The sequence below is a fragment of the Tenrec ecaudatus genome, chromosome 16, assembly GCF_050624435.1.
Source record: "Tenrec ecaudatus isolate mTenEca1 chromosome 16, mTenEca1.hap1, whole genome shotgun sequence".
Classification (NCBI taxonomy): domain Eukaryota; kingdom Metazoa; phylum Chordata; class Mammalia; order Afrosoricida; family Tenrecidae; genus Tenrec; species Tenrec ecaudatus.
Window position 1 is genome coordinate 86,387,021 of NC_134545.1, and position 16,115 is coordinate 86,403,135.

Sequence of the window (16,115 nt, forward strand, 5' to 3'; positions counted from 1 at the left end):
ATTGAATCTTCTAGCACTGAGGCTCTTCCTCTTTCTTCACTGATCCTATACTTTACCAACCATGATGTCTTTCTCTAAGGACTGGTCTCCACTGACAACATGTCCAAAGCATGTGAGACAAAGTCTCATCAACCTCACTTTTCAGGAGCATTCTTCAGGCTGTACTTCTTCCCAGACAGGTTTGTTTGTTCCAGCAGTCCATGGTACAGCTAATATTTTCACCAACAGAATAATTCAAAGGCATCAATTCTTTGGTCTTCCATATTCATTGTCCATCTTTAACATGCTTATCAGACAACTGATAATCTCTTAGCTTTGATTAGTAACACTTTAGTTCTCAAAGTGATAGTTCGGCTCTTTAACACTTTAGAGAGGTCATTTGCAGATTGGCCCAGTGCAGTATGTCATTTGATTTCTTGACTGCTGCTTTCATGGGTGCTGACTGTGGAGTCAAGCCAAATGAAATCTTTGACAACTTCAGTATTCTCTCTGTTTTTCATGATGTTGCTTATTGGTCTACTTGTAAGGATTTTTGTTTTCCTTATGTTAAGGTGTATTCCATACTGTAGTCTTTGATTTTCATCAGTAAATGCTTCAAGTTCTCATTTTCAGCCAAACAAGGTTGTGTCATAAGAATATTGCAGGTTGCTAATGAGTCTTCCTCCAATCCTGAAGCTGCATTCTTCTTCGTATAGTTGAGCTTCTCAAATTATCTGCTCAGCATAGTTTGAGCATTCCATCTGGTGAAGTCCGAGAATATAGTTATTGTTTATGTTGTTGAAAAAGGTATTTGTAAATGAGTAAGTTATTGGGCATGCAAAAATCGATCATGTGATATAAGCATCATTTCTGTCACCAAAATCATATTTCCAACAACTGATCTTCTTTATCTCCAACTTCTGCATTCCAATCACCGGTGGTGTTTTATCAATTTCAGACTGCAGATACTGGTAAAAATCTTCAATCGCTTCATCTTTGGCTTTAGTGGGTGGTGCTTACAGACGCTATTTACAAATCATTTGTAATAATAACGGAGACCCTTTTAAAATAAACTTGAGACAGTTGGGTGTATTGAGTATCAAAAACATAGTAGGAGCACAATTATACAGGGGAGAAATTTACCCTAGAGGATAAAATGAGGAAACGAATAAATATGAAATTCTTAGTACAATGCCCGGTAACTTTCTAGGTTGTCACAAAGGGAAGCTATCCATTGAAAAATGACTGAAGAAGGCAAAAGCACCAGCTCAAATGCTCCTTCCTCCGTCAAGTCAAATATCAAGATAAATATGATCTGTCCACCCTCCAAACTCTTTGGCCGTTTCTCCAGAGCCTTATACTTCAATTCTGATCTGCTTTTCAACCAAGTGCACCCGTTTCAACTCCCTTTCAGGACAGAGGAGCAGGCACTTGTACAGAATGAAGGAACAGACAGACACATGAAGGAAGGCATAAAGGAACTGTCAGAACCAGTTCAGGCCCATCAAGAATGTAAGCCTTCATCTTCACAACTCGGAATGAGGCCAGCCCCACGGAAGCTCAGGCCAGACAAAAAGTCTGAAACCAGGGTTGGAGGGGGCAGGGAAACAGGCTCCCTGGGGGGGTCCCTCCGGCAGACATTTTAACAGACTTTTGGTTCCCTTCACGCAGGTAAAATAAATCCTTCTTTCCTCGTACATAAACTCCTCCTCCCCATACCCTGCCCTCAAAGGGCTACAGATGTTTACAGTCAATATGGCTATAAGCTCTCAAGTAGATTCAAGTACTTTAGAAGGCTGTGGATGCAGTTACAGAAGTGCGGGTTCCACTCAAAAGCAATGGAGAGCTGAGTCTAAAAGACTAATTGCAGGCAATGGACAAATGGGCCAGAATGATGTCTTTGCTGGATGTGCAGACAAGAACAAAAGGAAGGAACCCAAGCAGCATCAGAAAGCTGAGAAGATGAGCTGGCCTGGAGTTTCCAGGGGACCCCCAACACGACAGGCAGCTGTCAGGAACTGAAGCAGCACCCGCGATGAGAGTGCCGCCACTGGCCTAAAAGAAACCCCCAAACGGTCGAAGGTGGACTGTGGAGACAGACTCTTAGGACAAGGAAGTACCTGTTTGCAGGCTTGAAAACTTCTAAGCCACTAAACAGGTCTAAGTCAACATTGTAAACATGAAACTAACCCCATATACCAAACAAAATGAAGGTTACACCCTGACTGCAAGCACCGCATATCCCTGAGCTGCTTGCTACCTGTGGCCATAAAGCTTAGTTTTATGCTGCTCTGGGTATCAGACACAGAAAACAAGACAGAAGAGAGAACCAGACATCATGAAGAGAAGCCGGCAGAGATGGGAATATTCGGGTTGCACCTGCCACAAAAAGTTTCTGTGCAAACCAACTGTTGAGCGGGACTGGAAGCTGAGGTCAGTAACTTTGCAAGGAATGTGGCCCACAAAAAAACAAACACTGCCATTGAGTTGATGCCAATGTATAGTGACCCTATGGGACAGGGTAGAACTGCCCCTTTGAGTTTCTGAGACAGTAAATCTTCATGGGAATAGAAAGTCCCGTGACCACTAAGAACCCTGAAATAAGTATGGGGGATGGGACGCAGGTGGCTGGAAATTCCTTCCCATGTTAGTTCAATAAATTTGCTGACTTTTCATCAAGCCCCCTGTGCTGATGCGCATGTCTCTGACAGAATACAGAGTATAAGTAAGAAAATAGGAGAAATTTCGCTAATTAGAAAGGAGCAAAACCTAGCTCTTCTTTGTAAATAAATTAGTAACATTTCTACATGAAGAAAACCACCAGAGGTACCAGGAGCCAGAAAAGTTACTAAGTACAGTCTCGCTAGTCCTCTGCAGTGTAACTGTCTTACTTGCTGACCCCAACAAGTATTTTGCTTCTGTTAGCACTTTAGAGCCTCCAGATGCCAGGAAACAGGCGAGTAAGCCACCACTGGGGCTCCTGCACCATCACCTGAATTGTCAGCATAGTTCTCACCGCAGCCCCAAAGATCCAGGCAGGCAAAGGTCCTGACTAGGGCTGCTGGACACGGGATGGAGAAAATGTCTTCTGTGTCTCCTGGGTGGGCGCCTGCTTGACCCAGACGTGAATGAGCTGAGTCCATAATAGCAGGTCCCGCTACTTATCAGCCTCAGTCTTTGGTGCCTTGACAGATGTCTGACTGTAGACAAGGCAATTTGGCAATGACACCGCAAACAACACCCTTCCCCAGTTGTCTGGCTACTGCTTACTGACCACATCAGCCTCTAGAGAGGCAGTAAAAACACATTTTAATTATCAGCCTGATTGCTCATAAACAAGGTGGTGAAAAATTAACCTCCCTCAACAGAGAGCAAAGCAAGAGGAGGGAGATTTTAAAATAAAATTTGGGGTCGAGACTCAACCCACAAACTTGAGGAAACTCAGCTCTGGGAGGAAAAGCTGGCCAGGCTCTGTTTTTGCGTTCACGCCACATTTCAAGTGAGTGGCAGGCTGCCCAACCACTGTCCACTCCTTTCCCAGTCCAGCTGGCAGGGACACAGCCTGGCATGGCAAGCTGCATGCCAGAGGCACATAAGTGAGCCCTTTATTGTGTTGGCTTTCCCCCTGCCCCCACCCAATGCTTTCAGCCAATCCTGGGACTCACGGCCCTATCCACCCTCTCCCACCCTGCTCCCTCTAGACAGGAGGGAATAACTATGTAAGGGGAAGACCACCTCACCTTGGCTGTCCTGTCCCTGGAGCCGCTCACAATGATGCCCCCTTTGCAGTCCACACAGTTCACCTCCTGTTCATGAGCCGAGTACTTGACAGTGAAGGTACTGTGAATCTTATGAACGCCAATCTTCCCATCTCTGGGAGAGAAATAAGAAGCCCATCCCCAATAGCCAATTATTCTCTCTGGAGAAAAAGAAAAGGTCCACAGAAACAGCCCGAGGCCCTGATGATGTCCAAATTTGCTAAGGCTTATGCAGTTCCCGCCCAATACGGGGCTGAGCTTCTAGATACCGTTACTTCTTTGTACACGGGGTTGAACAAAGCTGAGAGATGAAATAAACTGATCCTATCTAGAGTATTCAAATCAGCTTCTCTTTTCATTAAAAGGCTTTTTTTCCCCCCCTATTTCCTTCTCCAGCTGACCCAATCAGCTGCCTTCAGTTAAATACCTTGACTTTGAATGGAAACAAAAAAGCTACCACCTCTTCCTTAGTCTCTCTCTTCTTCCCCTTGGAGTTGAGACAAAAAAGTCAGAGGCAGGAAGGGAGTAGCAGGAGAGCCTGCTGCACTCACCCTCCGGCACTGATAATGTGCGAGTTGGCCAGCACGAAGTGGCAAACATCCTCATCATGCCCGGCGAAGACTCCCAGGGGCCGGCGGTTCAGGCTGGCACCATCTGGGCGGAACTGGTAGGCCAAGATGAAATTAGCCTGGGAGATGTACAGAGAATCACCCTCTAGCTGCATCCAGGGCATCTGACTGCAGAGAGAGAAAACAAAAGATAAAAGTTGAGATGCCGCATGAAAATTCAGATCTTTGGAGAAGCTCACTGATCCCAACCTCTCAAGGACAACTTGCATGGGTAAGTAACAGTCTATAGACCTCACGCCTCTCTAAAATTGCCTTCCCCTAGACCAGCCTCAGAAAATGAGAGTGATCAAGCTGGATGACCCAATTTTCTTTGGATTTTCTAAAAAGGAATCAGAGAAGCCCTGGGGGCACTGGCAGACAAGTTCAAATCCACCAGTTGCCTCTGGGGAAAAGATGAGGCTCTCTGCTCCCGTAAACATTTATAGCCTTGGAAACCCTCTATTGGGTTGCCATAAGTCAGACTGACTCATTGACAGTGAGTTTGGACTTAACTGGAGAATGCTGAAGATTTCAATTACCGGTGACCTAGACCTGTGCTAGGTAAGGAGAATTTGGAAATTCAATGATAAAAGGTGAGGAGGGTCACAAAGAATCCTTCCAGCCAGGTGAAATAATTGTGTTTCTTTCTGCATGCTCACTGATTTCAAGTGTAAAGTAGTGAGCTTCAAGGTTTCAAGCCTCCATGCATGCCTCTCTGCTCAGTGAGGGGGTGATGAGAAGAGCAAGCCCTGGGGAAGCTCCATTCCCTTGTCCGACTAGAGCAAAGGGGCCATTTGTATGTGGAAGGAATAAAGCCATTTAGGAAAGGATGCTAATGTACTGATTAGATACCTAGATCCTCACAGGGGATATCTACATCTCTGGATATGAGGGTAAGTGTGGCAATGGAAAAACACAGCCCCAGAGCAGTCTGCTACAGTTCAGGGGCTACAAAGAAATAGTCAGTTCTCGAAAGCAGCTGATAAGAAAAACCTACACATAGTTAAACATTCCCATGACAATTTGGCAAGAGAAAGCAGCATTAGAAGGCCCAGGCCAGCTCCTCCACATGAAGAGAGCCTTAAGAAGGATTCTGCTAGATATTAAGTTCTCTGGTGGGGCCGAAACCCCTTTCCAAAGGGAGACATCCAAACAGCCTGGCCTACTCTACATAAGGGTCCTGGAGCTTCCAGGTCCCAAGTAAAGCATAGGGACAGCTGATTTATCCCCATTTACCATCTCCCACTGCCAAGCCTGTCTGAGCAAACTGGGCTGTGTTTCTTCCCCAGGCTCCTAATACAAGTGTCATGGGAATGTAGAAAAGTTCTGCAAATTGACTTGCCGGGCCATTAAATGCAGTTTGGACTTAGTAGTAACTGAGTTTCTGCTCATGAGGTTTTTACAAGTGTGTGCATATATTACGTGGAACACGCAGAGCATGCGTATAGATGCCTGCATTCTTTCTCGGTGTACCCATTCCACAGCAACATCCACAGGCACGAATATGGGGAACACTCAAGGGAGCAGCAAGCAGCAGGCTCAGAAGTCAGAATCCAAGTTTTTCGAGCCATCTGGTAAATCGCCATCTACCCAGGATAAGAAGCCAGGTTCATGCCAGGTGAGGAACAGAGAATCCCAGGGCAGCCTTGTCACTGTTTCATGTGTTTGTTTGCCAAGCTACTCGAAATTAGCCCCAAAAGACATCAGGGGCAAAACCCTGATAGAAAAATAAACTCAATTTTCAGGTATTAAAAATTCCAATCAAGGAGCAGAAGGCAAAACCCCTCATCATAAAAATCCATCTTTCTCTCCTGTGGTTCACAGTGGAACCACCAGGAACTGAACCCATGCAAGACAATCAGGTTCATCAAACAAAAGCAGCCTACCTGTACCATCAGCACAGGTATAAGTCATGCTGGAATGGGGAATCGGCACTTGCTCTATCCATGCCAACCAGCCAAAAAGGACTGGGCTTTTTGTTGTTATCATTTGGTAAGGAATCAAATAATTTATATGAAATAATTTAGCATCGATGATGCATAAATCTGTGGCAGTAGCAATGCCAAAACCATGATGTACCTCAGAGACAGTGACAGGAGTAATGGTCCCCCGAGGGTACAGTATGTGAGAAGGGGGGAAAGGGAGGTTGACAGCATTGATGATTGGATAACCCCACCTAATGAGATTGAACAATAGACCTGTATGTGAATGGATATATATGGATGAGTTAGATAATGTCAATAAAAAATAAATTGAGTACCCTGCTTCTTTTGGCACTCAAAAAAACCCCACTATATAAAGGTCCTAGTAATTTTTCTAAGCCCTGCCACCTGTAACACGTAGCCACACCTTTAAGATCCTTTTTTGCCTTTTAGTAAAGCAGAGGAGAAGCCAAGAGGGAAGGAGTAATTCCTTACAGTAGATGGAAAGAGCAGCAATAGTGTAACAAGATGGGCTCAAATATCAGCTTTATTTATTGCCTTTGATAAGTTAGTAGAGGTCATCTCTGAGTGGAAGAGTTTAAGCTTTTACTCTCTCCTGTAGAAGTCTCTTTTTCTTCTTCAACTTTCTATAACAAACATTTATCATTTTTATAATCAGAAAAAAATATAGTTTAAATTTTGGCTAAAGTGCCTTCCTTTTTTAAAAAAATAAATAATTTCATTTGGGGCTCTTAGAACAATCCACACATGCATTTTATAAAGCACATTTGCTTTATAAGTTGCCATCATACTTTTCAAAATAGTTTCTTTCTACTTGAGCCCTTGGTATCAGCTCCTCTTTTTTCCTCTCCTTCCCCCACTCATTGAATCCTTGATAAATTATAAATTATTATTTTCATATCTTACACCCGTTTCTGTTGTTTGCCCCCCTGGCGGTGGGGATGGGGGCATTGTATGTCTATCATTGCAATTGGTTTCCCCTTTCAACCCCAACCTTCCCTCTACCCTCATGGTATCACTACACCCATTACTGTTCCAAAGGAGTTTATCTGTCCAGGATTCCGTGTGTCAACAGCTCTTATCTATACCAGTGTCCATGCTCTGCTCTAGCTGGATTTATAAGGTAGAACTGGGGTCATGATAGTGGGCGGGTGTGGGGGGAGGGCACTATAGAACTAAAGGAATGTTGTATGTTTCGTCGGTGCTATACTGCACCCTGGCTGACTCGTCCCCTCCTAGTGACCCTTCTGCGAGAGGATGTTCAATTGTCTACAGATGGGCTTTGGGTCTCCACGTCAACCCCCCTCATTAGCATCGATACGATTGTTTGTTTTGTGTCTTCTGATGCCTGATAACTGATCCTGTCGACACCTAGCGATCACACAGGCTGGGTGCTTCTTCCACGTGGGCTTTGTTGCTTCTCAGCTAGATGGCTGCTTGTTTATCTTCATGCCTTTAAGATCTCAGATGCTATATCTTCCGATAGCCAGACACCATCAGCTTTCTTCACCACATTTGCTTATGCACCCGCTTTGTCTTTGGTGATCATGTCAGGAAGGTGAGCATCAGATTGCCAAGTTATTAGAGCAGTGTTCTTGCATTGAGGGAGTACTTGAGTAGAGGCCCAATGTCCATCTGCTACCTTAATTAGTACCTTTCTTGTCATCTTTTCTTTTTCAATGTGATAAAAATTTGTCCTTCTGATGCACCCTGCGGTGGTGTTTAAAAGCTTACCAATGCCACCCAACCTGCAGCATTTCCTATTTTCCAACAAGCTTTCCTGTCCCAAGCAGCTTTGAAGAGTCAAAACTACTTACCTGCATTTCCACTTCATCAGAACTGCCTCTCGACAGCGCCCTGACCTCCAGTTCTGAGACACCTTCACCCGGTCCTTCACTGGAACACCCGCCATCCTGTTTCCAGACAATCAGAGAAAATCCATGAGCTTACAGAGCAAGGATTCAGAAACCCCCTCTTTACAAAAGTAAAAATTAAAAACATTTTAAGTGGTATAACATTCTACTCATTGCTTTCCTAACAATCTATCTTGAGGATCATTCCATACAAATAATATTTAGATCCATTTCATTCTCTTTATCAGCTACCTAGAATTCCACTGTGTAACTTTATTATAATTTAATCAATTATCTACTTATTGAGTTAAAAGGTTTCCAGGCTCCTGCTATGATAGATAATATTACAGCAAATGCATTTGTATCTCCATGTACATATAATAATTTTTTCAAATAGTATTGAATAGATCAAAGAAAATGAATTTTTAAATAGATATTACCAAATTAACAGCCAAAAGATGCCATACCAACTTACACTTCCAATATTATGTGAGGGTTTTTGAGTATCTTTGTTCCTTTTTTCTTTGGCTAAACTTTATTTTGGAATAATTTTAGATGGTCAGTAAAGGTAAATATTATACTGTTCCCATATACCCTTTACCCAACTTCCCTTAATGGTACCATCTTACATAGCCACTGTAATTTCTCAAAACTGAGACATTAACACAAATATGGTACTATTACGAAATTCTTGCTGGTATTCAAATTTCACCAGCTTTTCCACTAATGTCTCTTTTTCTGTTCAAGAAGCCAAGCCCAGGTGATCTATTTCTGAAATAGGTCAATGTGTCGATAAGTCTCTTCTAGTCCATGACAGCTCCCTAGTCTTTTCTTACTTTTCATGTTCTTAACACTTTATTATTGCTTTTTTATCTTTGCCATTTTAAGAGGTAAAAAATGATTCCTTCTTCTTGTTTTAACTGTATTCTTTAATTACAAATAAGATTGAATATCACATCATGTGTTTATTAAAAGTAATCGCCTCATATGCATGCAAGAGCTGGACAATGAATACAGAAGACAAAGAAGAATTTATGTCTTTGAGAGATGAAGTTGGTGATTAATATAGAAAATCCCATGAACTGTCAGAAGAACAAAAAAAAAAAATCTTCTATCTTAGAACATGCCAGAATGCTCCTTAGAGGTGAGGATGGTGAGACTTTGCTGCATACTCCAGGCATGTGATCAGGAGGGACAGGCGCTGGAAAAGGACACCATGCTTAGTGAAGTGGAGGATTCGTGAAGAAGAGGATGGTCCTCAAAGAGCTGCCTGCAACAATGCGCTCAATGACTGTGGGAACAGCTCAGTACAGGGCAGTGTACCTTGGGTCACTCGGTCAGGATGGACTCAACCATGCCTAAAAATACCAGTAGGTCAACTGTACAATGCCTGTTCAAGTCCTTTGCCCATCTTCCTATCAGGTTTTTGACCCTTTTCTTATGCATCTGTAGGAGCTCTTTTAAAATTCTGCTTTGTAAACTTTTCCAATTTATCATTTTAATCTGTTATACTTTAACCAGGCATTTAAATTTTTTATATATCCATGATTTCATTTTAATCTTTTGAAATACTGCAGGAAACATAACTGTTCAAGAAAAGGTTTTTCTGCTATAATTTTCTGGCTAGCTGAAGGTTAACCAGAAAAAATATTTTTATTACCAACCTTACTACTGAAAAATCTTGTCAACAGAGTAGGTAGAGTTTAAATCACCAATTGGAGACCCTTTTAAAATGACTTCAAATGTTATAATCTGTCTGACTTGTGATCTCAAATATTAATTTATGTAAAAAACATTTCATATGGTGTTTACTATGTACCAGGCATTACTCTTATTCACACAATGTCTTATGTACAATACTTATAAATACATTTTTGTTGATAGAACAATTAAACTGTTTCTGTCTGATGAGAAGACATTTGAGATATGCAACAAGCAAGCCTGTACTTCAATTTTTTAAAAAGCCAAAAATGACCCAAATTGACATTACATTAACTTATAACAAAGTAAAATGTTAAACTAAGCAAAGAAATCAAGACTCAGTTCGTGCTGACACTCCTCAGTACTGCAGGTGCGTACAGCATGCTCCCCCCTTGATTAGAAGCATGAGAAGGAAGGAGGAAAATATGCACCCTGAGAAGAATCCAGGAAAGATATACTCCTAAAATATATTCATTAACTATGAATGGTCAACTACAACTGGTATTTTTTCCACTTTGTACTTTTATCAATTTTCCAACAATATATTGTATAAAAAGAAAAATATTCACTAATCTAATAATAAATGCTGCTGATAAAAACTGTGTATACACAGAACAAAATAACTTATCATCTCACTCCATAATACAATAAATTCCAAAAAAGATTCAAGAGTAAATTTAAAGTATTTTTAAACTAAAAGGAAATCGTATATATTTCAAAGAAGAGAGGAGCTGATTCCATGATTATAGATATAAGAAGTGTATCAATTACCAGGTAGTCAGGTTTGATACTACTACATTCTAAGTGCTCCATAAGTCACTGCCATCCAGACTATTACAACTCAGAGTGATCCTATAGAGTTTCTGAAGCTAAAAATCTTTACGAGAGCAGTCTCTTCTTCTGCTGAGCACCTGGCGGATTTGAACTGCTGGCTTGTGGTTAGTAGTCCAATACCTATCCGAGAATTGCGAGCAATGCCAAATGCTGCATAAAACCAAACCAAACTTGCTGCCATCAAGTTGATTCCCACTCATAGTAAGCATATAGGTCAGAGTAGACTGCCCTTTTGGGTTTCTGAAGCTGTACATTTTTACAGGAGCAGAAAGCCTCTTCTTTCTCTCATGGTGGGTTTGAACAACCAACCTTGTGGTTAGCAGCCCGATTTGTAACCCACACACCTCCAGAGCTCTTTAAATGCTGAATACAATTAGAGGAGCGGGGAGAAAATGAAAGTAACAGAGTAGAAGGAAATTAACAGTTACTACTATCCTGTTCTCTCTAAAATATTGAGGGGACTTGAAAAAATCCATCAAGGTAACACTCTCCACCACTGTGGCACCCACATCCAACAGAGGCTATGACAACACTCACTCACACAACAAACCTGGGGAAACATCTTACAACAACTATGATTTTACTGACACCCACATTTAATGTAGTCGAAAGGAGACAGCGGGCAGTGTATGAAAATAATAATTTATAATTTATCAGGGGCCTATAAGGGTGGGAAGGTGGGGGGAGGAAAGGGAAAAAAGAGGAGCTGATACCAAGGGCTCAAACAGAAAGGAAATATTTTGAAAATGATGAAGGCAACATGTACAAATATGCTTGATACAATTGATATATGGATTTTATAAGAGCCCCCAATAAAAGATTTATATAAATAAATATGTCTTAAAGGATCCATATACAAAAGGGCTTCAAAAAGTATATAGACCCAGGAGGACGAACAAAAGAAGCATGGATGAAGGGAGACAGTGGTCAGTATAAGATACGAAAATACTAATTTATACTTTATCAAGGGGTCATGAGGGTACAGGGGAGATGGAAAAAAGAGGAGCTAATACCATGGGCTCAAATAGAAGGTAAATATTTAGAAAATGATGACGGCAAAGTATGTTCAAATATGCTTGATACAATTGATGTATGGAATGTTATAAGAGCTGTAAGAGCCCCCAATAAAATGATTTTTTAATGTGTAGAAAAATTCTATTTTCCATGAACTTTTTGAAGCACCTTCATAAGTGGAAAGGCCTGACACTGACCTTGGTTTGAACAGAGGCTTTGAATCTGGTTATATATTGCTAGTAGCACGTTCAACTGGTCCAGCCCTTAAGAAAGAATTCTGTCTCTCAAGACAAAAGTCTGTGAAATAATAGTTTCTGACCCAGCATTCCCACTATGTCATGCAGAAATCATTCAAAAGGGAAAAAAATAAAAGGCACATTTTTTACAAAGATATTTATAGTTGCAGCTATATATTAGATCAAAAATCTGGAAATAGTCCAAATGGCTGTCTGTGGGGGGGAGCTGTAAACTAATGCAGCAGAATATGCGGCCACCAGATCTGACAAATGTGAGGGCTGCAAAACATTTTGGAAAAGAGTATATAGCAAGTCACAGTCAATTTAAAATGAAGTCTAATTCATAAAGGTAGCAATGAGGAGACAATGCATAAGATTACACATCTCCATTGAGAATAGGTCAGAAGGTATAAATAGATGGTGCTTTAGGACATGAGCAATACTTGATTTTTCAATTATGTCACATTATTTTTTATAGGTCTTTTTATTTATCTTACTAATTATATAACCCTGGGTACTTAACTGCTCTAATAGTCAAATTCTTTGCCTATGGTATAAGGATAAGATTTAACATAATTGCATTGTTTTAAAGACAACCAAAACAAAGTATAAGCTATGTAAATATGTTGTTATTGTTGTTGGTATTGGGTGCCATTGAGTCAGCTCCAACCCACAGCAACCCTGTGCACGACAGAAAGAAACACTGCACAGTCCGGAGCCATCCTCACAATGGTTCCTATGCCCAAGCCCATTGATGCAGCCACTGTGTCCATCCATTTTGTCGAGGGCCTTCTTCTTTTTCGCTGCCCCTCCACTTTACCAAACGTGATGTCCTCCAGGGACTGGTCTCTTCTGACAATATGTCCAAAGTACGTAATACAAAGTCTTGCCATCCTTGCCTCTAAGGAGCACTCTGGCTTTACTTCTTCTTCTTCTTTTTTTTTTTTTTTGGCTTTACCTCTTCTAATACAGATGTTTGTCCTTTTAGCAGTCCATGGTCCTTTCAATATTCTTCTCCAGCACAAGTCAAAAGTATCGAGTCTTCTAGCGTCTTCCTTATTCAATGTCCAATTTTCACATGCATGTGATACAGTGGAGAATACCATGGCTGGGTTAGGCCCACCTTAGTCCTCAAAGTAAGATCCTTGCTCTTCAAGACTCTAAAGAGGTCTTGTGCAACACATCTTTTGAGCTCTTGACTGTTGCTTCACAAACATTGATTGTGGATCCAAGTAAGACAAAATTCTTGACAACCTCAACCTTTTCTCCATTCATCATGATGTTACCTATGGGTCTACTGAGGATTCTGGTCTTCCTTAAATTGAGCTGGACCCCATGCTGAAGGCGACAATCCTTGATCTTCATCAGCAAGGGCTTCAATTCTTCTTCGCTTTCAGCAAGCAAGGTTGTATCATCTGCATACAGCATGTTGTTAATAAGCCTTCCTCCAATCCTGATGCTGCACTCTTCTTCATATAATCCAGCTCCTCGGATGCTTTGCTCAGCATACAGATTAAACAAATATGGTGAGAGAATACAACCCTGATGTACACCGTTCCTGATTTTAACCCATGCAGCATTTCCTTGTTCGGCTCACAAAACTGCTTCTTGATCCATGTATTCTGGAATTCCCATTCTTCTCCAGGTTAGCCACACTTTATTATGGTCCACACAGTCAGTAGAACACAAGTAAACATCCTGCTTGCATTCTCTGCGTTTACCCAAGATCCAACTGACCTCAGCAATGACATCCCTTGCTCACAACCTCTTCTGAATCCATCCTGAACTTCTGGCAGTTCCCTGTCAATGTACTGCCAGAAACGTTGTTGGATCTTAAGCAAAATGTTACTAGTGTGCCGTATCAATGACATCGTTCTATAGTTTGAACATTCTGTTGGGCCACCTTCCACCTTTCTTTGGAATGGGCACAAATATGGATCTCTTCCAGTCAGTTGGTCAGTTGGCAAATATATATTTACACAAATATAAATATACTTCATGGATAATATATACTAGTAGTGTTGTCACTGAAGTTAACTTAATAATCATTTCATCTTGTTCTAATTCAATTATAACTAGTAGAAATCATTTTTCTAAGGTCAAACGTGAGTCATCTTTCAGGCTGACTGATTAGGACCTGAGTCCACACATGTTACCGCTGAAATATATAAATGTATCACTGAATTCTTCCCTGAGGTAAATTTGGTCCTTAGTTGCAGCACTACTAGAAAGCAGCCCACACTACCAGATGAATAGAGCCCCGAGAACAGAAAGGTAAGTTCACAGGATGGACTCAACAAATTTAACAAAATCAGATTCCCTGTCCAGTCTTATCCCAGATACAAAAAAACCTCTCCAAGACACAAAAGAAAAGCTCATGTGGATACAGTTATACCTCTCCTCTCAATTTATAAAGAAATAAAATTTTTTAAAAGGGGGCGGAGGCGGCAAAAAAAAGAAAGAAATGCGGGGGGCTACAAATGGTTGTGCAAACCAGAATTCTAAGATAATATCATTTTCCAAAGACTTTTTTGAAGCCCCCCTCAGTATGTGGAGGTGAAATGAAAATGGAATATTCTGTATCCCAGCCAGAACAAGGGGGAAAGCATCAGCTCATTTCTTGACCCAGGATAAGGACATCACTTCTCTCATGTCCCTGGCCACTTAACAGCTATTCGGTGACACTTCAATAAGGGTCAAAGCACTACCCTGAGGGCTTGATTACAGCCACAAGAAATTTCAAAGTTTAACTCTGGAAACTGCTCCCACACAGCAAGTGCAGGCATTCTCTCCCCAGATGAACATCCTAATCAAAATACTTGCTATGGTCCTTCCAATCACACCTTGACTCTAACCACTTCATTTAGCTTTGACTTGAGAAATAGTACCACTTTGTTAAAAAGGATTTAACCACCCAACCTCTTCACTCAGTCCTCTCTGATGGATACGATTGCCCTAGCTGGTGACCAAATCCCATCTACAGTTCTACTAGCTTGAGCACCTGAAAAAGCAAGTGATATGTTTAAAAAAAAAACTTTTTCAGAAAAACAGGTACTCCTCCCTCCCCGTGGGGACCTGTCACTGTCCAGTCAGAGGGGGTGGGTAGAACAAGGCAGCAGCAGCAAAGTGCCGGAGAAGATAGGAGCAGGTGCCCCTTGGAATTCGATAAGGACCCTTGCTCCCATCCTTGAAATGCCCTCGGGCTGGCAATTTCTCTGCCAGCTACGGGTGTAAAATGAGGGTGTCTCCCCTCTCCCTCCCCCTCCCCCACCAATGATTAGTGCCCTGTAAATAAACCTCTGGCATGGCAGTTAATGCATGGGGTACTTTCTAACCTGGCCTATGGGCCTGGCCAGCCTTCCATTTTCCCAGCCCTCCTTCTCTAGCCTCAGGCTCATTTTTCCACTAGGGCCCCTCCCTCTCAGAGTTCCGGCACTTAGTCACCATTATAGTTTGACTGCATTCCTGGGCACATGACTTATTTTAAACTAAAAACCACCACCACATGCACCCACAGTCAACTATCTTTTAAAACCTTGGCCACAAGTGAGTCCAGAAGGGCTGGAATTAATCTTGGGAGTTACCTTGAGCTCAATTTCATTGCACCTCTCTGAGTGTCATGCCAGAAACAAATAACCAAAGCCTACCCTGACGAGAAATGGCGGAGGGTGGGATGGGGCTGGGCTGTTTAAAGAGGGGTCTTCAACCTACATAGTGTCTAAAATCAGGAAAAGTCCAGGATCACAAATCAATTTCCTTCCTTAGCCCCTCCTCTTAAATTTTGATTCCACCTTGGAACCATGGATACTGTAATCACTGCAACTTCCTGCTGGCTTGGGAGCTCAGGAAGAGTGGCATCTGTCCCCAAGTGTAAAGAAAGGTCATCTCCAGGGGACTGGGCCAAGAAGAGAAGGCAAGGCTACGCAAAGTGATGCTTGGAGATGGAATTTTAACTTCACACCATTTATGAATTCATTCAATCTGCGTGCTTAAAGCAGATCCCTTCCCACCAGCCAGCTCATCTAAGGACACTCACAAGTTGGCAGGACTGCCAAGTGTTGAAGCAGCCCAAGAGACTTCAAAGTAACTTCTTCGCTCATTTAAACTTGCCTCCAGTGGCCCCAGCAGAACTTTACAACCGAGGTTGGAGCTTGATGAAAAGCCATCACGTAGCCTCTGGCCAGGATGA

General features: G+C 41.9%; 1 protein-coding gene across 2 annotated transcripts in view; it reads right to left on the bottom strand.

Moving 5' to 3' along the window:
* Window positions 1-16,115, bottom strand: part of FBXW4 (F-box and WD repeat domain containing 4) — a 90,010-nt gene that overhangs the window by 59,693 nt on the left and 14,202 nt on the right. The window contains exons 1-4 of one of the 2 annotated variants that reach the window (XM_075534708.1): window positions 15,963-16,101; window positions 8,106-8,201; window positions 4,289-4,474; window positions 3,720-3,852 (exon numbers count right to left, since the gene is read on the bottom strand). In XM_075534708.1, the coding sequence (XP_075390823.1) occupies window positions 3,720-3,852; window positions 4,289-4,474; window positions 8,106-8,200 (414 nt within the window). In that variant the 5' untranslated portion in view covers window position 8,201; window positions 15,963-16,101. Of the gene's footprint in view, window positions 1-3,719; window positions 3,853-4,288; window positions 4,475-8,105; window positions 8,202-15,962; window positions 16,102-16,115 lie in introns of those variants that run through there. The other variant, XM_075534707.1, reaches the window with a different exon arrangement.